Below are 25,308 nucleotides of genomic sequence, written 5' to 3' on the forward strand. Positions count from 1 at the left end.
GATAGGCACATAGAAGATGTTGGGTATGTAGGGTATGTAGCTGGGTCTGATCTTAGAGTAGGATAAAAGACCAGCACAACATCGAGGGTTGAAGGGCTTGTACTGTGCTGTACTGTTCTATCTCCTATGTTCTATGTTATCTCCATTGCAAACGAAAGGTGATAACAATTTAGACTTCTCTTCTGCAAACAACAATTTATATTTAGATATGGATAGTGTCATACAGCATTGAAACAGGCTGATGTTAGGCCTATAATTAATTTTGAATCTGAGATGGAGAGGCTCTTGTTATTGTAGTAATTGGAACCGGAGTCAAGTGGATCTCATTGACTGTGAGATCTTTGATTGGGGTTGTTAACCTGGGCCAATCAGGGAGCCCTGACTGACAGACATAAACATGGCATTCAGAAGATCTCCATCTAGCGACTGGCTTTGAGCTGATTGGTCAGAGGCCATGCATTGTGCATACATAAATAAAGGGTGACTTGGCAATGGGATACCAGCTTCTGTGCTGTCATTTAGGTTATCCAAAGATATTAAAGGATATGAGGGAAAATACTTGAATTTGTCACTGTCCTCATTCACAGGTGATCTAGACCCAAGGGACTAAATGGCTGTCCTCTGATCTTATTTCTTGTGCAAAGGATAGCAAGCCATTACCTTAAGGGACTCGCTTTGTATTGAGGAACTCCAGCAGATCAGATTTCAGTGATCCGTTCAATAAGGACTATGTTGAGTCATAGATCTAATTCTGGTGCAGTTCAACTGTAAAGCATGAGTTTCACAGGAAGAGTTTTGAACCATGTGTGCAGGAATAGCCTTTGTTCTCAAGCAGTCATGCTTACACTTGCTGTGCAGTGAGAAGAAATTTAGCCAGGGAGATTTGACATTGTGACTGTCATGGCAGTTACCAGGAAAGTGAGCACAAACTCACTGCATATTAATAGACAGGAAACCTTTGTATGAAGGCTGTGAGATTATCTAAATGGGCTTAGGGTGATATAGTTGCAAGCAACAAGCCCTGGAATTAAAGGTACTTACATTCTGCATCTGGTCTGATTATGTGCTCTGTGCAATATAAAAAGTCTGATTGAGTGATATGCAAATAGGACACAGCATATATTATTACGGGACATGATGCAATGTTGTATGATCTTGTGCTGTCTTGCAGCCTTGTGGCAAGTTGAAATAACATAAGATGTTTCTTAAATAAAGTTAATGTTGTTATTACCTTAGCAGACTTTGTAAATATTTCTGGCAGCAGAACAAACACAAAAATATTACGTTGTGGCAGTGGATATAAGAACAATATGGAAAGGTTTCTGCTTTTACTGAAAGGGTTTGACAGCTCATAGGCTTTAATCAAGCTGAAGCCTAGCTTAATTGGTGCTAAAAATGCAGTGAGCAGATCAAAACGCTATATTATGCAATGTGTGGCTGTAAAGTAATATCCTGGTTAGGTAAGGGATCAGTGAAGAAAGCTATGCATCAGGAAATAATAAAATAAGCTCAATGCTTACTTCACTCTTTGAACAAATACCAATGTTGAGTAGGTTAAAATTAATAAGCATACAGTGCAACACGGAGAAAGTATTGATAGATTTATCAATGGGCTCTGCAGATTTTCTGATAACTACGAACATGGCTTAAAACCAGGAGCAAAATTGTTGTTGAAGTCTTAAATGAAACACTGTCTGACCACTTGCTATTAAGGGATGACTTAACATTAACAAAGACAATTCAACTGAACAGACAAGCTGAAGTCATGAAGCAAAAACAGTCAGTGATTCAGGGAGACAGGTAGAACTGTATCCGTAACACAACCAAATCAGCAAAATACAGTAAGATTAAGGCAGCCATATGAAGTTAGGGGAGACTGGAAGTGCATGCATCAGCAACCCAGCTTACTGGGTTATCAGTGTGTCAGAAAAAAAGGTGAAAATTGTCCTTCCAAAGATGTTGTAAATGATTTTTTTTCAAGAAAATGGGTCACTTCTAAGCTGTAAGTTGCAGCATGAAGCTTTTACAGAATATGGCAGAAAAGAAACTCTCAAAAGATAGCTATATTCATTAAGTGGAAGATGTAACAATATGAACAAGATCAAGGAACCAAGCAGAAGCCATGGGAGTACTATTATCCCGGCAAGGGGATCAAAATGTGCTCCAGGTTCGACACAGGTGAAGCAGTTTTGGTTCTTTCTGATATTGATCAGTGGATAGAGGAATGTTCTGTTCAGTTTCATGCAGAAACCAACACATAGCAGGAAGCATAGATTTCAAGGTAAAGGAAAACTAATGCAATTCTTCAATATATAGAGAGAAAATCACAGAAACCCTCTATGCGATCCTAAACCAGAGTTGATCACTCTTAAGCAGAAAAGCCTGTACCGATTACACTTGATTTACTGAGCAGCAGAACTGAAAAGACAAGATTAGCCTCAACACCTCGGCACTGAATTTTCACAGATGTTCGCAGAAATATGAAAACTGAAGACAGTATACCATATCACTCTGTGCCCTGAAATGCACCAGTGTCTATTTGCACTCAGGAAATTTTCTCATCCAGTTAGACAAAAGCGGACACTCTCTCTATTTTGAAGCATGTGGTCATTTCCCCTGTGACAGAGCCAACAAACTGGTGCTCAAGGATGGTCTCAGTTCCAAAAGCCAACAATCTACTACAATCTATATAGGCCTGATAGCTGAACAAAACAATTGAATGCAAGATTCATCCTATTGTTATCTATGGATAAGAGCTGAGCAAAATGGAGAAAGAATTTAAACCTCACAAAGGGAGATGTAAATAATGGTTACTGCCCTTTAATGAAGAGTTTAAGTCACTTACAACATTTATTACACCACCATAAGCTATTTCTTAAATAAAGTTTATCTTTTCCTTACCTCAACAGGTTCTGTGAATACTTATTACCAACAATGTGAGGTCAATAATCGATGTCAGAATAGGTCCATGCTTACTCAATGCAACAGAGAAACCCATTCTTGTCACAGAAATTGCTGTCCAACTGTTTACATGAGCAAAGGATTTGGCAAATACTAAGCTTTTATCTTTTGGTTTCTGATGAGATAATCCTTTAGCACAGTTCTCTAATCTCCTTTATGGAAGGAAAACTGCCATTCTTACCTGGTCTGGCCTAAAGTGACTCCAGACCCACAGCAATGTCGTTGACTCTTAATCGCCCTCTAGGCAATTAGTCTAGCTAGTGATGCCCTCATCCCGTGAATGAATGAAGAAAAAGTTTGAAACAAGTGGAAGGGGACCAAACAAAAGCTGCTTAGGGATTAATTGTTTGGTGAGAAGAGGCAATTCTGCTGATTTTGTCATGAGCAAAATGTTTTGCAGGTAAACATGAACAGAAGCAGGCTTTTGGTTAGTTTGAGATAGCACACCTTCATCTCCTTCCCCACTGACCTATTGTACTCTATGCCACTCTCTCCCCACCCCCACCCTCCTCTAGCTTATCTCTCCACGCTTCAGGCTCTCTGCCTTTATTCCTGATGAAGGGCTTTTGCCCGAAACGTCGATTTTGCCTGTCCTCGGATGCTGCCTGAATTGCTGTGCTCTTCCAGCACCACTGATCCATACTCCATTCATACCTGAGGCATCAAGGGCAAAGTAAATAAAAATCTATGCTTTGAATTTGATCTGTCTGTTTGTCTGTATCTTATTTCCATTTCCATTTTATGAGAGCGAGACAGCAAGAGCAAACAAGAGAGAGACACACAGAGAAAAGGATAATGACAATAAAAGACATGAGACTGAAAAGGACATTTTGACCAAAGGCAGTAAAGTTTGAAAGATTTATTGGCAGGTCTTCTGATTAATAGGAAGGAATATATGAAAATTATGTTTTACTATGTAAAATGCCAGGACTTGCTCATGTACTTTTTGGACTGCATTCCATCATTCTGTCCACTAGTCCACTACACCTTCTCCAAGCTCACCTCACATATAAGACATCATTCCTATTTCTTTGACTTTACTCCCTAATGATCCAAGTTCCATTCAGGATTGGAATGGTTTCTTCTCTACAGCTACTATCTCTTTCACATCTGTCATCACCATCATTTCTCAACAATGTATCTGTTCCTGATCCCTTTGTTCCTGCAAAAGAGCATTTTATCTCCCTTTCATCTTCAATGTCTTTGAATGTGTTGTTATCTCCCAAATCTTTGCCCAAATTTCCTGTAGCTCTCAAATTGAATTCTCCATCAGATTGCCATCACTGTCACAACACTGCTATGACTATAAATGAGATTGCAAGCTATGTTCACTGTGATTGTGGTCATGATGTATTATCTTTATTTATTCTCTTTACAACCTCATCCACTTTCTCTCCTAATTTGTTCAGCACAGAGGAGTTACACACACTTGACTTCACTCTTCAGTATTCATTTGCAGCTGAAACTCCTTTAACATCACTTCTGAAATCTCCCAATAGATGCTATGCTTCTTACTCCTTCTTATGAACATGCAACCTCCTGGTGAGATCATCTTCAGGCATGGGATCTGCTTCCACAAACATGCTACTCACATCCAACTTTACCTGTGCATTATTTTTCATTTGCTGTGTTCCCAAATTAGTCCCACTTGGCTGCATTTGGCCAATATTTTTCTATTCACGTACCTGTCCAAATGTCTTTTAAATGTTGCAACTGTACCTGCATCTATTACTTCCTCTGGCAGTCCATTCCACATATGAACCACCCTCTGTGTAAAAAGGTTGCCCCTCAGGTCTCTTTTAAATCTGCCTCCTCTCACCTTAAAAATATGCCCCCTAGTTTTGAACTATTCATCTTATCTATGCCCCTTATGATTTTATAAATCTCCATAAGGTCACACCCCAACCTTCTAATCTCCAGTGTAAAAGGTCCCACACTATCCAGTTTCTCCCTATATCTCTGCAGGCAGCGTCAGGAGGTGGAAAGGTCAATGTTTCAGGTGTGACCCTTTTTCAGGCCTGGGGGGTGGGTGTACACCACTTACATCCACCCCCTGTCCTGAAGAAAGGTTACACCAGTAACGTTGACTTCCCCACCCCCAAATGCTGCCTGGCTTGCTGTGTTCTTCCAACCTCTTATTTGTCTACCTTGGATTCCAGCAACTGCAGTTTTTTTGTCTCTCCCTATATCTCAGACACTCCAGTTCCGCCAACATCCTGGTAAATCTTTTCTGAACTGTCTCCAACTTAATAGTATCCTTCCTATAGCCAGGGTGACAGAACTGTACACAATACTCCAAAAGTGGCCTCACCAATGTCCTGTATAACCTCAAAACAATGTCCTAACTCCTATACTCAGTGGTCTGAACAATGAAGGCAAACATGCTAAACGCCTTATTATCCATTCTGTCTTCCTGCAATGCAAAATTCAAAGAACTATGTACCTGAAGCCCCGGGACTCTCTGTTTGACAACACTACTCATGGCCTTACCATTAACTGTATAAGTCCTGCTCTTGTCTGTTCTACCAAAATGCAATACTTTGTAGCTATCCAAATTAAACTCCATCTGCAACTTCTCAGCCAATTTTGTTCTCTGACACATGCTGTGCTTTCAAGTCAGTTTTTTTTGGGTAAATAATGAATTTAATTCTATTCAACTTGAACTCAGCATTTATTACAGAATGGCTGAGATTTATAATCTGTACATGTATAATTCTTCATTTGTAGCCTTAGCTAGGGCTGAGTTCAATGCCAGCTCATGGACTGCAAACTAAGGATCATGGACCATGGCATCATGATCCAACTGTAACAGCTGGCCCCTAAGTCTCCAATGTATCGTACATTTTATCTTGTATAATGTTATTTAAATCTATTTTACAGTTCACGTTCATTAAGAATACTCTACAAGCAAATCCTTAATAGTTAATTTTGCAAAATAACTCTTCACCACAGTTACAATTAACCTTTTAAGTTGAATAATTGCATTTACAAAACATGTGAAATTGTTGAAAAGTTAGAAACATTTTTAACACCTATAGAGTAGTTACATAGATAAAAGGAAACAGAAATATACAAAAAGCAATTTTGGAAAGCACGTGAGAAAATCATACATAATTCTTAATCTCCTAGTAAAAGATTCAGAAACAAAAGTTCTCAGGGCATTAGAAATGGACAATAAATGTTGACATTGTCGATAATGCTTATATCCCATGACTGAATAAAAAAAATCAGTTATTTCTGATTCCAAAAATAAATGAAACAAAATTCCACAACACTTATTTAACCAGTTAGAGTTACAATAGAATTAACTCTAACTTTAATTTTGATCTCATCTTTAAGTCTCAAAATTTAAGGTTATTTTCATTTATAAACTTCAGAAGGTTTTTTTTGCTCCTAACTTTTAGAGATTTAATTTCAGTTTTAATCAAAAATTTACCTTTACCTTTTGTTTTAATAATTTCAAGAATATTTTCAAAACTTATGTTTCAAACTGTCATAATTGTTTAATGTCAAGAGTGTGGTGCTGGAAAAGCACAGCAGGGTCAGGCAGCATCCGAGGAGCAGGAAAATAGACATTTTGGGCAAAACCCCTTCATCAGCATCTGCAGTACTCACTTTCACATAATTGTTTAATGTCCTATGCAATATAATAAATATTCGACAATAATAAAGTCACTTGCAATTTCCAATACTTACAATATTCCAAAAATTGAGGATTTCAGACTAGCACTCTATTCATAGAAATCTTTCGTATTTTTAAGCACATTTTTAAAATCTCAAATATTAGATTTAGTCATTGTAAGTTGACGACTTAACATATTGTTAAAAATATAATAATTTTATTCATAGATCATTTTCCTCTTTATTATAGTTGACAAATATAACATTGATTGCAGCCAATATGATTTGTCCAAAATAATTGTTTTCTTTCTGGCACTTCTATAATTCACACAATATAGAATTACACACTGAAATTAAATTCTGATGAAGGACCACTGAACTCAAATGTTAACTCTGCTTCTCTCTCTACAGATGCTGCTGGACCTACTGAGTTTCTCCAGCACTTTCTGTTTGTGTTACAGGATTACACATCACACACTGCACTATCTCCTTCATCAAAGTAACATTTTGTGTTTATCCTCCATAGCTTTAAATAGTGACCACATGTCAAAGATTGCACCAAGTAGCTTTTGCTTTTGGCATAACTTTCTAAAATTACTTTCTGCAGCAACATTAGCTTTTCTAACAATTGACGATCTATCTCAGTGGTTGCAAGTTATCCAACACAGATACAGCTGCTTGTTCTCTTGCAATACTTGTCCATTATTTCTGTCACTCTCTGCATATGCATTACTTGCATTGGTTGGAACCTTCTTAGGCTCTGAATAATCTAAGAGAAATTTGAGAAGATCAGATGAGATGTCCAGTGAAGCCCTTCTCAATTTCAATACTAAAAGCCACTTTCTCAAAGCAAGTTACTGAGGCAAGATTAACAATAGTGGTGAAGAGAGGCCTGTTATCACTCATTATCACTGTCATGCTCTCCCCTTGTTTCTCTGAACTACCATCTTGGACATCCAGCGCCAATATCTCAGGGCACACTCCATGGGAAGTGGTCACACACACCCAACGTCCATGGATATTGGCATTTGATACGTATTGTGGACAGCAGATAACTAAATCAAAGGTTGTATAGCGGCACTGAACTAATTGCTTCTTAACTTGATCTATAACTGTCATGTAAACTGCTCTCATATGTGATTATGCCTTTGATGGGTGATGTGAGGTTGGGAGGAAAAGAGTTTAATGCAGCATTTATAACCTCCTGCTATCTCGTTGCACAATGACTGGAATTAGGTCCAATGTCAAAATTTCAAATCTAGGAATTCCATGGTGCTCCTTACATAAGTGCTCCATTTCCCACTCGTATGAAGGAGTATGCTAAACCGTCATTGCTAACTGATGCTAATGCTGATCACTCACATTACTAAAGGCTAGTTGTTTCTCTGATGTCTCACACAGATTCATTGAAATTTCCTTCCACATTCCTTGAAGATACTTTGAAGCAGATGGTAGCAACGTGAGGTGTCTTGTGATCAGACTTACTTTGCCTGTTCCATGTAGGTATCACTGGCAATGTTCAAAAGCAAAGCCACTCTTTCTCAGTCTGAGCATAGGGTTATTCCTTTTGTGTTAATATCCAGTGGCAAATGCAAGCAGTTGTCTTTGTTACATTAGGGTTGCTTCAAGTTCTGTCTCACTGGCAATACACTGTAGGCTGGCTTCATCATTTACATCATTGTATTTCAGTGCTGGCATCGTCAGTACAAGTTTTTTTTGTTTTAGTGAATACTATGTCTTGATCCATGCCTCAATACCATTACATGTCTTTGACCATGAGTGGGGATTAAATGGCAAATGATGACAAAATGGGCAATACTTTTGTCAAATAATTTATCAATCCAACAATAATCTCATAGCTTTTACATCAATTGGCCACTGCACTGTTGCTACAGTACATGACTATGTACCTGACTTCAGGCCTCTTTAATTGTAAATTTTTCATGTTTAGCTTTAGGTTCATCTAATGAGCTCCATCGAACAGTTGCACTAGATATTTTATCATGGTCAGCAATGGATTCTTCCATTGTGTCTCTGTATCAGGAAACTAGCAGATCATACACTACGGCTTCCACTCCAGGAAGATCACTTATTATCTCATGTTGTCTGTGGTCATCATCCTCTATAGCCAAGGATATGCTAAGCAGCATGTACAAACATATATTTCTCCCAAAGGTGTCCAGAATCTAGTTAGGAAGCTGTTGCTTTCATCTAGATTCACTTTCCAGTAGTAATCCTTCACATCGAGGTAGTGAAATTCTTTACCTTCGCAACTGTGGTTGGCATGCGGCAGCGAGATCCCTTCAGAGCTTTATTTAGATTATTTGGATTGATGCACACTCACAGTTTTCCACGCTGTTACACTGCTACCATGTTGCTAAGACATTCTACAGGAGTTGTCACATTTTTACTTCCTGAACTTTAACTTTTCCATTTGCCATTCAGGTTGACCCTGAGGGCAGCTGCATCTTCCATCAGCAGGTGCTGAATCGGTCTTGCACTGTCATCTACTTTGAGATGATATTCTCCTGGAAATCAGTAAACCCAGTAAACATTATATACTTTTTTAGGATCTATTCTGCGGTCAATGGTTTGTTGTGCTGTGATACGTTTCAAATCACTTTTGGCATGTTGACGGTTATCCGCCCAATTTTAAACTTGCTTTGACCAGGATGAGTAGCTTTTCCTTGTCATCTATGATCTAGAACTTCAGACCTTTGTTCGTGTTATTAGTCTGGACTGGCAGAATGACTAAAGTGCTATCATATATCCTCAATCTCATTGTCAATGGCTTTATTTTGATTGCTATGTTGAGCCACTTCACACAGGTCCGTGAAAGTCATAGAGACTGCATGGTGCATTGGCATCTATTTGACACTTTGCATTTCCCTGCTGTTCTTTTTCTGCAGGTCTTATTTCAACAGTCACAAAGCATTTATTACCTATTTACTTGACAGAACCAACTTATTGTCTAGCGTAGAGTGACTTATTGGAATCTTCAGACATCTCTCCACTGGCCATTTACATTCCCTCTAATATTTCCTGTGGCTATGTGTGATGGGGCTATGTAGCCTGTTTCACAGACATTAGTATTGAGACCTGGGGGAATATTACTGTTCCTCAGCCAGTGTATTTGGAGGTGAAAGGCATGTAAAGCAGAATGGATTGCTAACCCACTACCTTCCTGACAATCTCTAACTTCTTTCCTGTAAATCATGGGTGGGTAAAGCATCGGCCATCCTACCTGACTTTAGGCCTATTGATGCCCTGAACTGGTCAATTCATAGTGCCTCCTACATCACAATAATAAGATGGAGAAGGCAGGAGGGTAGCCTCTTTTTCACTAGCTCAGATCAAAAGGCAGGAAGAAAGGGGCATAATTCCTTTGGGGGGTGCGGGGATGCTATATGCCTATGGGGATATCCCCAAAGATATTGTATCCCCTCTGTGACTCTCCCTACAGCATCTGACAGTGGAGAGATGTTGTCTGAAGATTCCAATAAGTCACTCTACGCTAGATGACACTCTCATCCCAATTTTAGGCTGCCAGCTGCCTCCCTGACCAAAATTCATAGACTCCCCATAATTTGGTAAATATTGTTTTCTTTCTTGGGACTTGTAATCTCAACAACGGCCTCAAATGAGCTCTGGCACTATTAGAAGAAAACTCAGTCGTTGGTCAATTCGATTGGCCAGCAACTCTCAAACATGGACTTCTTTTCTCTGATATTTCCTAATCAATCTGTCCAGAGACATTGTTATACCTCTGGAGCAGGTGGGATTTGAACCCACACTACCTAGTTCAAAGGAAGGATCACTACCAGTGCACCACCAGAGCCCAAATCCTTTCTTTACAAAGTGTAACTCCCACAATTACCTCCTTAAGAACAATCCCAGAATTTTATCACTTTTTAAAGTTGGTTCTCTCCCAACTGACTTTTCTACAGGGTCAATACACACCAGTCCCTGACCCCTTGTGAAATATTTCCCCCCCCAGGAACAATTTGTATGTTTCAGGATTTGCATTGGTTCAATGCAATGTTCATAGCATACCAATGAAAGATTTACAGACTGGGGGTACTTTTATAAGGTAACTTTAATTATAGCTGCAAAGCAGTTTCCATTCCATATCAGAACAGACGTTGTTCTTTAACTCCAGTCTAGTTTCAGCCAGACCTGAAGGTCACTAAAGATGCAGTTTTGCATCATATAAGTTTGGCACTACCTGAGGTAGAACAGAATCATGAAACAATTGCAGATTGTACAGGGGCCATTACTGCACATTTCATAAGTTTTTATACAGTTCATATTGTCTCTCAAAAAGATGTATTATATTCATTAAAGTTGTAAGAGCACATTACAAAAGAAGTCGGAGTTTGACGTTACAGCTTGTTAAATATTTTCCAATATGGTACTTTGAGATACATCACCACACTTACAAATACTATTTATATTAACAATATACATTTATATTCATGCCAAATGTTCTCTTATGCATACAACCCAAGGGATTTTATATTAGTTTTAGCTCAACGTAATAGCTCGTGCAGCTTAGGCCTTTTCTCATTAAACCCCTGCAGTGACTGCCCTAGGCTTTAGTGCATTATGTTCCATGTAATCCTGGACCTTGGATGTTCATACCCATGAGGCTTGGTTTTAAACATCTCTTTCCACCGGCAGATATCAGGCAAATCAAAGAGGTGTCTTTCACTGAGTTGATGGTCCTCGGGCAGCAGTTGATGTTTGTCTCAGTTAGTATCTGTGGGAATCTGCATACAGTCCTGAATAATGTTGTTGTTTGGGACAAACCCGAACAAAATCACTACATCTCTTACTCGATTGTTTTACAAAAAAAACACATTACTAAAGAAGGTGTGTTACAATCTTCTCCAATGCAGATTTCTCAAGTACAATATGCTGTTTTTCAAAAGAATTCTCATAGTATATCAGCATCACTGGATAAGCCAACTCACTATTGTCCCTCACCACTTGTTCTTGAGAAGGTGGTCTTGAATCATTTTCCTGAACTACTTCAGTCCATGTGGTGTGTGTACAATTACAATGCTGTTATAAAAGGAGTTTCAGGATTATGACCCAGCAGTAATGAAGGAATGGCAACATTTTTCCAAGTGAGAATGCTGAGAGACTTGAAGAGGAACTGACAGATGATGGCGTTGCCACGTTTCTGCTTGCATTGTCCTCGCAGGTAGCAGAGGTTGGGTGTTTAGAAGGTGCTGTTGGAAGGTGCTTGGTGGGTTTCTGAAAAGCATCTTATAGAAGTACACACTATTCCACTGTGCATTGGTGGTGAATGGAATAAATATTATATGTGGTAGATAAGCCATTTGTCTTGGAGAGGGATGCTGACACTCTGAGAAAAGAATCTGATGAGGGGAATGGCCCTTCTCAGTAACATCCAAACTACATCTCAGTTCATGGCTAAATGATCTGGCAATAAATCATACACCAAATGACTTTGACAGGGAAACTGCTCAATGGAATACACAATCTCCTATTCCAACAAGGCCTCAAGGATGTTATACTCAACCATTGCCTAATAAATATATGGTCACAGATATTTTCCTGCAAGAACTTTCCCATGAGGATCAAATGGTACAGTGTGATAGTGTGATTGGACATATCCTTGATGTCACTGAGGACAGATAAAATTCAGCACATAGTGACCCTTGGGACACAATATTCCCAGCCCCCAGGTACCCAGGATGGAGATACGGTCCAGTAAAATGCCTGAGGGCATACTGGGATGGCTGACTGATGGAGACCCACAGCTGGGGAAGCTTCCTTGTGAATGAAAAGGCAATGACTTGGCTACTGGCCAAGCAGTGATAGGAAGCAAATGTGAATGATAGGTTGTGCAATTAAAGGCGACATTCCTGGACTGCTGGCAGCTTGCCAGTGGTGGAGTGGTTAGTTGGCCTCGCGAGGAGGTCACCAGCTGGGTGGAGTTGGTTTCCACTCCATTCTCTGTGCCCTGTCTGCTTAGCCTAGATAAAAGTTAATGAAATGTTCACCCTTCCAAGGGTATCTCAAAATCTGGAAAATCTTCCACTTTCTTTATTGTTACTTACTGGTTTATTTACTGCCTAATTTGGGTATTTACTGTCTAAAAAGTCATTTAAAAAGTGCAGAGTAAAGCCTTTTAGTACAGAGATAACTGAGGTCTAAACTCTGCAATGAAAACAGATGCTTAGATAAATCAAATCAAATCAATATTTTGTCTTGCCCACCTTGACAATAAACATATCAGTGAATCTTAATCTCCAATACTACCTTTAAAAATGTCCCAGCCTATGTTCCAGAATGTTTCATCAACTGATACATCAAGTATAAGAAAAGAAATACTGAAAAACATGAGAACACATCACTGAAGATTTATTTTTCAAACTTAGTCCAGCTAGATCAAAGCAATTCTTTTTTTGTGAAACTTACACAGTAGAAATCACTACTCCTGAAACAGATATCCATCCTAAAAATGAGCTACACTAACATGAAGAGGAAAGGAAAGTAAGAAACAAAGAATATCAATGCTTCAAGTGCAGTTTACTAATCATTTGAATGGTGTTCTGCACAACTATCTAAACAAATTTCTCTTTTAGTAAGTTTTGAGAAGATTTGTAGCTCAGGTTGAGGTTCTATATGGAAGTTTGCTCGGTGAGCTGGAAGATTAATTTTCAGTTGTTTCGTCATCATACTAGGTAACATCATCAGTGACTCTCCGGTGAAGCACTGGTGTTGGTGACCTGCTTTCCATTTATGTGTTTAGGTTTGCTTGAGTTGGTGATGTCATTTCCTGTCGTGATTTCAGTTCCTGTGGTGATGTCATTTCCTGTTCTTTTCCTCAGAGGGTGGTAAATGGGGTCCAAGTCAATGTGTTTGTTGATAAAATTCTGATTGGAATGCTATGCTTCTAGGAATTCTCATGCGTGTCTCTGTTTGGCTTGCCCAAGGATGCATGTGTTGTCCCAGTCTTTTCTTAAACAGTCAAAAGCATGACCTGCACTTACAGGAGGCCATTTGACACTCACCCCCCCAACCAAAATGGCTCTCCCATTTGTTGAGATCCTGGCTGATCTGTGATCTCACTCTATTTGGTTGCCATTGTCCTATATCTATAGATAACAAAAATCTACCAATCTCAGATTTAAAATTGACAATTGCCAATTCTGTTTTTTACAGAAAACAGTCCAAACTTCTGCCTTCCTTTACAAGTAAAAATGTTTCCTAACTTCATCCCTAAAAGGCTGTCGGAAAGAAAACGCCAAATAGTTGTATGGTGGAAAGTGAGCAATGCAGATGGTGGGGATCAGAATCAAGAGTGTGGTGCTGGAAAAGCACAGCAGATCAGGCAGCAGGAGAATCGACGTTTCGGGCATAAGCCCTTTAGCAGGAATAAGGCTTGTGGGCTGGTGGTGCTGAGAGATAAATGGGAAGGAGGTGAGGCTGGGGGAAGGAGATGAGAATGCAATAAGTAGATGAAGGTGAAGGCGTAGGTAATAGGTTGGAGAGAAGGGTGGAGCGGATAGATGGGAAAGGTGATGAACAGGTCAGGAGGGCAGTGCCAAGTTGGAGGCTTGGGACTAGGATAATGTGGGGGTAGGGGAAATGACAAAACTGTTGAAATCCACATTGATCCCATGTAGTTGCAGGTTCCCAAGGAGGAATATGAGGTGTTCTTCCACCAGGTGTCGGGTGGTAATGGGTTGGCAATGGAGGAGGCCCAGGACCTGTATGTCTGTAACAGAGTGGGAGGGGGAGTTGAAGTGTTCAGCCACAGGGCGGTGGGGTTGGTTGGTGCAGGTGTCCCAGAGATGTTGTTTGAAACGATCCCCAAGGAGGTGTCCTGCCTCCATCGCTAAACCCTTACCACCCACAACCTGGAGGAAGGACGCCTCATATTCCACCTGCAACCACATGAATCAATGTGGATTTCAGCAGTTTCCTCATTTTCCCTCCACCCACATTATCCCAGTCCCAAGCCTCCAACTCGTCACTGCCCTCCTGACCTGTCCATCACCTTTCCCATCTTTCCGTTCCACCCTCCTCTTCCTCACCTTCATCTACTTATTGCATTCTCAGCTACCTTTCCCCTAGCCCCACCAACCCCCCCCCCCACCCCCTCCCCCCATTTATCTGTCAGCACTCCCCAGCCCACAAGCCCCATTCCTAATGAAGGGCTTATGCCCGAAATGTTGGATGCTCCTCAGATGTGCCTGACCTGTTGTGCTTTTCCAGCACCACACTCTCGATTCTAATAGCTGTATGGTTTGTTGATTGAAATTATGTTGTTATAATCTATTTAAAGCCTTGTTTTCAAAGTAACCATGTTTAAAACCAGTAACGTGCAGGCAATGGAATTATTACTAGCACAATTAGAAGTTATTGCAGGCTTAGGATAGTAAAATATCCATATCTGTTTGGACCATATCTTACAAAATAACAAATCCCTCTATATAACCTGCAAAGGCAAGTGTAAACATGGATAAATGTTTCTCAAATCACACATCTGGGCAGACACAGATGTCAGCATTAGACGTCAATGTTCCAGTTTGTTGCTTAAGGAAATTCAGCATGGAAAAGTCATAAACAAACCCAAGAATAATGTCAATAACAGGTTTTTTTTCAAGTTACATTTAATTTTTTTAAAATACTGGTCTCAAAATTCCCAAGACAAGTAACCAGATTATGCTAACACTGAACTGATATACAAACTGTTTGGGCAGAATCTTAAATAGGCCTCAATAATATGGGTTATGGTGATAAATTTGGCAGTTTTGTGCGAGAAACCCAGCAACGCCTATCTCAATATTGGTCTCGATATTTCAATATTCAATATTTCAATATTACTAGCTGCACATTTCAACTAATTTCCTGGTGTTAAAGAAAGATTCAAGTTTGGCAGCTGTGATTTGGCATTTAAGGTTAATTATTTCTTGATAACCTTGTTAATGTGGCGAAAAAGGCATTTAGCATTTAGCCTTCATTGCTCAGACCTTTGAGTCAAGGAGTTGGGATGTCATGTTGACGTTGTGCAGGAAGTTGGAGAAGCCTCTTCTGGAGTACTGTGTACAGTTCTGGTCGCCCTGCTATAGGAAGGTTAGTATTAAATTAGACTGGGCTCAGAAAAGGTTTACCAGGATGTTGCCAGGAGGGAAGGGTGATAAAGATAGACTGGATGGGCTGGGACGTTTTTCACCAGACCGTAGCAGATTGAGGGTTGACCTTATAAAGGTTTATAAAATCATGAAGGCATAGATAACGTGAATAGCAAGGATCTTTTCCCTCGGGTGGAGGAGTTCAAAACTAGGGGGCATATTTTTAAGGTGAGAGGAGAAAGATTTAAAAAGGACATGAGGGGCAATCTTTTACACAGAGATTGGTTCATATGTGGAAGGAATTGCTAGAGGAAGTGGTGGATGCAGGTACATTTACAACATTTAAAAGATATTTGGATAAGTACATGAATAGGACAGGTTTGGAAGGGTATGGGTCAAATGCAGGCAAGTGAGACTAGTTTGGTTCGGGAGCATGGTCAGCATGGACTAGTTGGACTGAAGAGTCCGTTTCCATGCTATGTGACTCTATGATGCCATGAGTGGAGCTTCCTTTCATTAATATACAGCTTCCTATTCTACCAATTGCCATGAGCAAACTGAACATTGAGAATTATCAACATTGAAATCCAAACGGATACCTAGTGATTTCAGCTTATCACCAGCTGGGAAGAGCCTCTATGCTGGTCAGGGCACACTCCATGGGCACCAATCACACATACCCCACATCCACAGACATTGAGATCCAACATGAGCCAGCCTCCAAGAATTCTCTAAGAATTCATAGTACACCTCTGCATTTCAAAACAATACCCTAGGGTGCAATAGTAGCTATCATTGAAATGCTACAGCAAGGACACTGTTCAGGGACATGCACCCAGCTCATGCAGTGAACCATTCTGCACCTCTCATCTGTTTGCTTGCTCTCTTAGTGCCTACTCAGCTTGAGCCTGCCTTGATTCCTCACAGCATCCTTGCTTTGCCTTACCTTTTTGCACCTTGTTGCTCAGCCAGAGATACCAGACTCACTGCTGTATTTCCTTGCCATTTGGTACAAACACAAAGCCAGGGAGCTTGTTATGGTTGTCAGTAGTCGTCATGTCATTCAAGTATATATTGGCTTTGATGAGAGTTCAATATGGACCCTTCCCTTCAAGAAACCCTCTTTGACACACCCAACAAATTCCATTCCACCCTTCACTCCCAGTCCAATGGCACAATGTGGCTAGAATTAGATGATAGGAGTGTCATGGGGAGGGGCAAGTCATAAATGAGGGGTTTGTTAAGATAACTCATTCGGCCTTGCAGAGAGAAATCCTCCAAGAACTTAGTGCTGAAACTTAGTGAAAATAAGTAAGACTCAGCCCCTTGTTGCAGTTGAAATTGGTCTGGTACCGCTGCATTTGAAGAGGGAAGAGGAGGGGAAACAGCAATGCAGATAGGAAAGAACAACTATTTGAAGAAAAAGGGGAAGATGCAGACCTTACCTCCAGTGTGTCTTTAGTAGGCATTACTCCAATTTCAACTTTGTGGGGGAACAGTTAACAAGTGTCTGCACTTATCTAGGGAAGATGTCGCTCATTTCTATCAGCTACTCCAGCAATTGAATCCTGAATCAATTCCCTCCTACTTTTCCTTTATCATAGTATCACATTTTGACATTTCACCCGGCAGTTCATGGTGCGGGAAATAACATAACATGAATGGAGAATCCATTGGCTCACCGGAAACTGGATCGAGTTTAGAAGTTTAGAAGAATGAAAGGTGAACTTATTGAAACATCTCAGATCCTGCAGTTACCTGACATATTAAATGCCGAAAAAAAACATGTTTTCTCTTGCGGAATCCACTAGAAATCTGGCGATGAGTTTAGGATGGAGATAAGGTGGATTTGTTTTCTCTCTCTCTAGGTTGGTTGTGGTCTTTAGAATTCACCTGCCCTGAGAGTGGTAGAGGTAGGGTCAAGGCAGCTGTCGATAAATTCTTGACTAAGAGAGAGACAAAGGTTGTTAGCGCTAACTGAGAATTTGGATTTTAGGCCGTGACCAGATCTGAATAATTGTTGGAGCCAACGAGATGGACAGAATGTAGGGGTAAGAACAAGTCAAGTTAAGAAGTGGGGCTGGTCTGGGTTTTGAACGCGGGATCTCTCGCAAGTCCGCATAGTCGAAGACCCAAAGCGAGGATCATATCCCCAGACTAATGAGCCACATGCATCTGCAGTCCTCACTTTTGCCTGGATGGACAGAATGGCCAACTCCTGCTCCTAATTTGCATTTTCGTCACTATGTTGGTCTCGTTTCCATTTTTAAAAACAATCACTTCCATTTCCCTCTGGAGTACGAAATCAAACCTTGTTTCTGCACTGTCATTTCTGACCCAAGCTTAATGCCCATAATATATACAGGCCCCACTCCCAATACCCACTGATTAGATGAAACATTTGATTTTAAAAAGATGTCTTAGCAAAACTGTAGAAAATCCTCGGACCATGGGCTAGAGAACCGACATTAGTTGCAGACACAGTAGTCTATATGATTTTGATCTATTTTCTACGATTCACTGCAGTTTTCACAATGTTTATGGCGGTGTGGCACGTTATTGCAACGGACGCATTGAATTGATTGAAATAGCGAAGCTCTAAGTAAATCTGATCTGTATATTTTACAATGTCAATTATCGCTTTCTGTCATTTTGACTCTATGCACCTTTAAAATGAAATGTCCACATGTGGAATTAACCGTCCAGGCTTTGCGGTGACGCATTGCCACCGATGATGGGGAATGTTTTCAAACTCGATTTAAAAGTAGCAGCTCATTCAAGTTGGGAAATCCAAATGTTTGCTAATCCGCTGGTTATACAGCAACTTCACCAACTGAAGTGAAGAACAATTCTCCCGCCCGGTGGGATGGTGACACCTGTAAAGCAGGCACATGCTTTTGGAAACATTTAAATACCAAAGTCTGACTTTTTATTTAAAATCTCCAAACACTGTATGTTTATTAAAGAACTGGATAAGAATTCTGGTCCATCTCCCACCAAGTATTCATTGAAAATATTTCGCCAATCTCTACATTCAAATGCACATTTCATTAAGATGGCCCAAAGCAGTACACCAATGAGTTAATTGTGAATACATACAGCAAAAATACAATAACCAGGTCAATTCTTACAGTAAATTCTGATTTGACCCTTGTATCTCCAACAGAAAATGAAGTAATTTATTACAAACCAAACCCTTGCCATAGATTGTTCAGTCTTGAGCAAACCCAAGGTTAGAAAGGGAACGTTTTTAATAAGCAACTAAATTGTTTTCCTCAGAGATGTAACAGACTTGTTCATTCAGTAATGATCAGGGTGAAATCGCAGATTTATAAACACTAATAGAAAATGAAGTAAGGATGGATTCACCGAATGATCAACTCGCAGTGATTTACCTGTCGGATGTGTTAATTCCCATCATCACTTCAGCACCTTCCTAACCAAGCCGCGGGGATAGGTTGTCCGTATTTCTCACAGTCCGTATTTAACACAGCTACAACCACGCTACAAACTGCCTTCAAACATATATCCCCTCCAACTTCCTGACTTGAAATCTGAGCTCCCGCTTGAGTGTAGATTTAGGATTAAATCCGCCAATAAAATAAATATTTTTAATGGCGCATTCTCTTCAAATACTGGAAACAACAAAAGCTATCCTAAACTTTATGGTTGCATTAAATGAATTGACCTCCATGTCAGCAGTTACAGACATCTAGTCCTGTGTTGGTTTATGCAGCACCTGTTTTAGTCCTGCACCGCGTACTGCAGCCCACATTCTCCCTTCCATTGCCATCTCCTTTGACACGATCGTGATAGTAGCATTTTTGCGGAACTAGTTCGAATCCTGAGAATGGCAATTGAGTCAAATGGAGTGAAATAAACCATTTCGGACCTGCTTGGCCGCTGGGAAATCCTGATGAAAATTCCAACAGTTTCACCTGAAAAGAAGAATGTAGGTTCAAGTGTCCAGAAGAAAGGTTAAAACCAAACTCAAAAAGTTTTTTTCATATAATGTGGATAGTGGGGATGATGGGAGATGGGGTGCCTGGCAGTAACATGCAAAAGCAACACATCCATACCGAGAAGGTGGGCAAAGGACACATCAAAACCCCTCATCTTATTCCAGGTCAACCTCATCTTTAAAATAATACCAGTACTGACATGGCTGGAGGAATTCACTATACTTCAGGCGGAAAGGTTATAATTAGTTTAAAATCACACAACACCAGGTTGTAGCCCAACAGGTTTATTTGGAAGCATTTACTTTCGGAGCGCTGCTCCTTCTTCAGGTTGTACCACCTTTAACTTTGTGCACCCCAGTCCAACACCGGCATCTCAGAATCAGGTTATAATTACATTGTGTATAGGTCTTTCTGTTGGATGTGAAACACTGCTTTGGTAATCTTCAATCATTCATACGAATGTTGATATAATGAGATTTGCTTATTGCCTTTTGATAAACTTTTCAATAACGTGGGGAGGCACATGTTTGCTTTGTTTTCTGTCAATATCGTTATCTAATGGATCATTGGAAATTTGGGTTCATGTAAGTACTGCCGCACGTGGCTGCTGAAATCAGAGAAGTTGCTGCTGTCGGTGAGAACTGCTGACAACACCTTGTTAATTCAAAAGTTCAAATACGGCAGGGGCTCCAAATTCCTAGAAACCGAAAGAGTTACTATTTGGTACCTTATCGTGAACAAACAGTTTTTCTTTTTGTTAAAAAGTCCGTACAAAACAATGTAACGACCACAAAAGAGATGTAAAGTAATTCTCCAGTAATCCTCCCTAGACAACTGACAGATTAAGGGGATGGCGGGGGGTGGGGTGGCATGTTCACCCAAAGGGTAAATAGAAAACTCACAAGTACTTTCTATGGAGGAACGTGTACTCATGATGATTGCAATGTCAGAATTAATAGCAGGTACATTTGACAATATCTTTGGTACGTTAACCATTAATAAGTTACAACATTTACTAGTTGTCTTGCAGTCGTTAATGATTACTGAGAACTGGACAGCAATTTGCAACAATTGAAGCTCTGGACGAAACAAGGTTTTGTCAATTCGAGAAGGCGCAACGCTGTCAACTCTCAGCTTCCCTCTCCCTCCTCCCCCCCTCCACCCCCCCTCTCTGTCTGCGCTAAGCAGTGACATCATCAGGCAGTGTTAATAAGGTGGGGTGCGGGCAAGCTCTCTTTCAGGTACTGGAAAACCTTCACTGGACAACAATGCAGAGATCACCCATAGAAAAAGCAAATGCCTTCTCTAAACTCTTCTTCAGGTAAGACCGAGCTTGCCCATTCTAAGCAATCTCACTCTACCTCTCCATTTCTGTTCTCACAGCAAACAAGTTCCCAAAGTGGAACTGTTACGGCATTTATACAGTTTTGACCATATTTACTAAACTGCCGGTACATTTTTGTTTTCTCTGACTTGCACTTTGCTCCTTCCTCTGCCCGAACTGCAGTGTAATCTGCGGGAAGTGTATTTCACTTAGGTGTTTCTGAATTACGGGATACCAAGGTCCACCGATAAAAGAACTTGAAATTTCAGAACATTTGTCACAGTTCACCAACCGGCAACAACTACCAGTTGCACTGACCTTTCTCAGCCTACTGTTTGTAAGTCAGTCCCCAATCGCTGTAGAAGCTAAAGCTTTCTATGAGGATATTTCTAAGTTTTAAGAGCCCGCTGTTTAAAGTCCAGCTAAACTTTTTCAAAAGTCTTCCGAAACTGCAGCTCCTCTCTCTCTTGCAAACACACACACCCACCCACACACCCACACACACACACATCCACACACACACACACACGATATGCAGGGACGTTGACGGTACAGACGCCAGAAAATCACGAGCTCCTTTAGGCTTTCATTGTTGTAATGAAAAGGAAGTATAAAATCACATCGTTACGTTACTCGATGTGCAACACTTGAAGCTGCCCGGGAAAGTTATTCCGGTCTGATTTACAACGAGTTTATTTGTTATAAGTTGGTTCCACATCTTTCGGAATGTGCGCCGTTTATGTTTTCAGGGCGAGTATTTATTGGGAAAGCAAATTAGTGTCCTTTAAATGAAATGATTTAGTTGTGAGTCAGATGGGCAGAGTGCAAAAAGAAAGAAACCATGTATTTGTAAATCTAAATGAAATTTATTTACTAAATGTCTTTGTGGGTGATTCATTTAATTTTCAGTTGTGCTAAAAGATGCTTACATGACTGTACATAGTGGCTACATTGTAAGTCCGTCCACTGGATGCCCTTATATTTGAACCATGTCTATGTTAGAACCGAGAGTAGGACCAATCACTCTTCAGAATCATTTCAGCCAATCACGTCCCAAAATGTCAAGCAATTAACTCCTGAAGTCTCACAAACTTGTCTCAGACTCTCAATCCAAACATCAATAGGATTCTCAATTTGTACATTGCCATTTCGGGTATTGTCAGGCAGGAAAATTTATCAACCATTTTAGAGATAAAAAAAACTTTTTCTAAAAGAAAATAGCTGTCATGCAACCTACATCAAATGTTTAATCACGGAATTAGAATACTCGAACCACGCAGTTCAGTAGAGGCCCTTCGGCCCATTGGGTCTGCACTCACAGAAACAAGACTCTAAATTTACACTGTCTCTCTTTGCAGCACTGGGCCCTCGACTTAATGTTACGACGCTTCAAGGGCTCATCCAAGTTCTTTTTTAAAGTTTGTGATGTTTTCTGCTTTAGCTACTGTCCGAGGCAATGCATTCCAGATTTCTACCACCCTCTGGATGTAAACCAATCTTCATGTCCCCTCTAAAACTCCTGCCATTCATCTTAAAATTATCCCCTTTGTTATTGACCCTTCAAGTAAGGGGGACAGCTGTTTTATATCCACCCTGTCCATGCCCCACATAATCTTTTACACCTCAATCAGGTTTCTTCTAAAAGAAAACAACCCAAGTGTATCCAGCCTCGCTTCACGGCTAAACTATGCTGCCCTATTCCAGGCAACATTCTGGTGAATCTTCTCTGCGCTCCCTTTAATACAATCACATCCTTCCTATGGTGAGGTAACCTGACTGTATATAGTACTGCAGTATAATCTAACCCAAGTCCTGTACATTTCCAACGTATTCTCCTTGCTCTTTTAATCTCTGCTCATACCGATAAAAGCAAGTGCCCCTTATGCCTTCTTAACTACCCTATTAACCTGTTCTACCACCTTTAGGAATCTTTGGCAAACACACCAAACTCTTTCTGCTCCTCAGAGCTTGCTAGTGTCTTGCCATTCATTGAATACTCCCTTGTTTTGTGGCTGGTTTCAATCATACAGCATGACATCTGAGTCAGGTCTATAAACCAGCTCTCCGATGAGATCCATTTCCTGACATTTGCTCAATACTTTTGTATTTAATTCATTTCTTAAATTCATTCCCAATTAGAAATTGTTTCCGCTACACTTTTGGGTAGTGCACAATCACTCCTTTATCTAAAATTAATTCCCCTCAACTTTCTTCTAGCTTCTCTTCCAATTATTTTAAAGGGCCGTTCTGTGACCATTGTCTTATTAGTGGAAACAATTTCTTCTTCTTCATTCGATCAAAGCCCCATTAGAATAATTCCCTTATTCTTCCCGCTTTAAAGCAAACAACTCCAGAATCCCAGTAATATTTATCAGAACGTTAGTAACCTCTTCATCCTAACTTCCAGCCCTTCCCTGTCTTCTCTCTGTTGTGGGGAAAAAAAGCCCCAATACACGCCTGAAGTTCAGGATCCAGTTTTTTTTTCTCAACCTGGATTTCAATAAACTAGAAAGATTAGAGGCCATACTATGTAATACACATAGTATCTGTCCATCCTCACTCTCCAGTGCGAACTGCGACTGTGGTCCACTCTCCCATTTTCTCTCGCCACAGCATTTTCCGCCTATAATCTCATTCCCAGCTCCTTTAACTCTGGCATTTCTTGGCAGCCAGCACTAAGTCAATTGCGGATCGCTGCAGCGAGAAGAGAACTTTGACAAAACTTGCTCGTTGTACGGACGGTGCAGCCGGTACAGTGACACAGAAATGAGAGACATCAAAGTGGGAGAAGTGGGAATTGTAACAGAAAGGAGAAGATACTAACAAAAACAAAAAAAGAAGAAAAAAAGAGATACTGGAAGAATGTTGAGAAAAAAAAGAGAGCCGAGTATAACAGAGACCCAATGTAACAGATTATTCGAGCGATTTGAAATATAACCGCGCGTCGACATAAACATAATACCACATAATATCTTGAATTTAACATATACCGATGATGAGATTTATTGAATCATACCTTGGCCAGTGATTAATATACATTTTTTTATTGCGTTTGTACAGAAATGTATTGGCGTAGGCATGATGGACCTAATGACCTCTTTCTGCGCCGTAAGCATCCAATGATTCCATGATTCTAAAGTTGGATGCTGTAGGAAATATGAGAAAGTGAGGACTGCAGATGCTGGAGATCAGAGCTGAAAATGTGTTGCTGGAAAAGCGCAGCAGGTCAGGCAGCATCCAAGGAGCAGGAGAATCGACGTTTCGGGCATGCGCTTTTCCAGCAACACGTTTTCAGCTGCTGTAGGAAATATGTTATTAAACATAGGAACGGTGCACTGGATAGGTTCCTGGGTAAACCAAAAACAAAATGACAGATTTATAGATAATTGAAATTAAATAAAGACTGAAACATTTTAATTTAATGTTTGTTGGAGACCAGAAAGGGAGAGAGCAACAGAGATTCGAATCACGGAAAGTTAGCATGTGGGTAAGTAAGCGATTAAGAAGGCAAATAGAAAGCTATAGGCTAACTAGGCCATTCAGTCTCTCGAGTCCGCTCCTCTATGTAATAAGATCATAACTGACCTGATTACAACTACATAGCGGATTGAGATTCGCATTCCCGCCCCCAAAAAACAGTCACAACATCCAACTTCCTGATCACCAAGAATTCATCCACTCTGCCTTAAAATATTCAAAGACTCTGCTTCCACCAGCTTTTTCAGAGAGAGTTCCAGAGCCTGACCATCCTCTGAGAGTTTTATTTTATCCCTCTCTGTTTTAACGACCCCTCATTTTTAAACAGTAATCTCTACTTTTTCCCACAAGGGAAATATCATTTCAACGTCTACCACTGTCAAGACTGTTTAATATAATGTATAGGCGCCGGTGTTGGACTGGGGTGGAGAAAGTTAAAAATCAGGCGCAAGTGAGGCCTGCAGATGCTAGAGATTAGAGTCGAGGATGTGATGCTGGAAAAGCACAACAGATCAGGCAGCATCTGAGGAGCCGGAGAATCGACGTTTCGGGCAAAAACCCTTCATCAGGAAACTAGTCCAACAGGTTTATTGAAAAGTACAAGCTTTCGGAGCGCTGCTCTTTTGAGATAGCTACCTGACAAAGGAGCAGTGCTCCAAAAGCTGGTGTTGTGTGTTTTTTTTTCATTAAGACGGGTTAACATCTTTTATATTTCAATAACGTTGCTGCCCGCTCTCCTAAACTCCAATGGATACAAGTCTACCCCGTCCGACATTTCCTCCTAAGACAACACATCCATTCCAGGCACGAGTCTGGTAAATCTTCATTGATCTGCTCCAAACGTATTTAT

The 25,308-nt window shown here is 40.4% G+C and overlaps 2 protein-coding genes across 5 annotated transcripts in view; one reads left to right on the forward strand and one right to left on the reverse strand.

Annotated features, from left to right (window-relative positions):
* The window catches only part of asz1 (ankyrin repeat, SAM and basic leucine zipper domain containing 1), a 170,037-nt gene extending 150,896 nt beyond the window's left edge, over positions 1 to 19,141 (reverse strand). Inside the window, exon 1 of one of the 2 annotated variants that reach the window (XM_043709586.1) lies at positions 19,091 to 19,141. The gene's annotated coding sequence lies outside the window, so the exon portion shown is untranslated. The remainder of the gene's footprint in view (positions 1 to 19,090) is intronic. The other variant, XM_043709587.1, reaches the window with a different exon arrangement.
* A 1,611-nt stretch (positions 19,142 to 20,752) lies between these two features.
* The window catches only part of cftr (CF transmembrane conductance regulator), a 118,975-nt gene continuing 114,419 nt past the window's right edge, over positions 20,753 to 25,308 (forward strand). For 2 of the 3 annotated variants that reach the window (XM_043709590.1, XM_043709591.1), the window contains exon 1: positions 20,753 to 20,978. In XM_043709590.1, the coding sequence (XP_043565525.1) occupies positions 20,926 to 20,978 (53 nt within the window). In that variant the 5' untranslated portion in view covers positions 20,753 to 20,925. The remainder of the gene's footprint in view (positions 20,979 to 25,308) is intronic. The other variant, XM_043709588.1, reaches the window with a different exon arrangement.

This window comes from Chiloscyllium plagiosum, chromosome 19, assembly GCF_004010195.1.
Source record: "Chiloscyllium plagiosum isolate BGI_BamShark_2017 chromosome 19, ASM401019v2, whole genome shotgun sequence".
NCBI lineage: Eukaryota > Metazoa > Chordata > Chondrichthyes > Orectolobiformes > Hemiscylliidae > Chiloscyllium > Chiloscyllium plagiosum.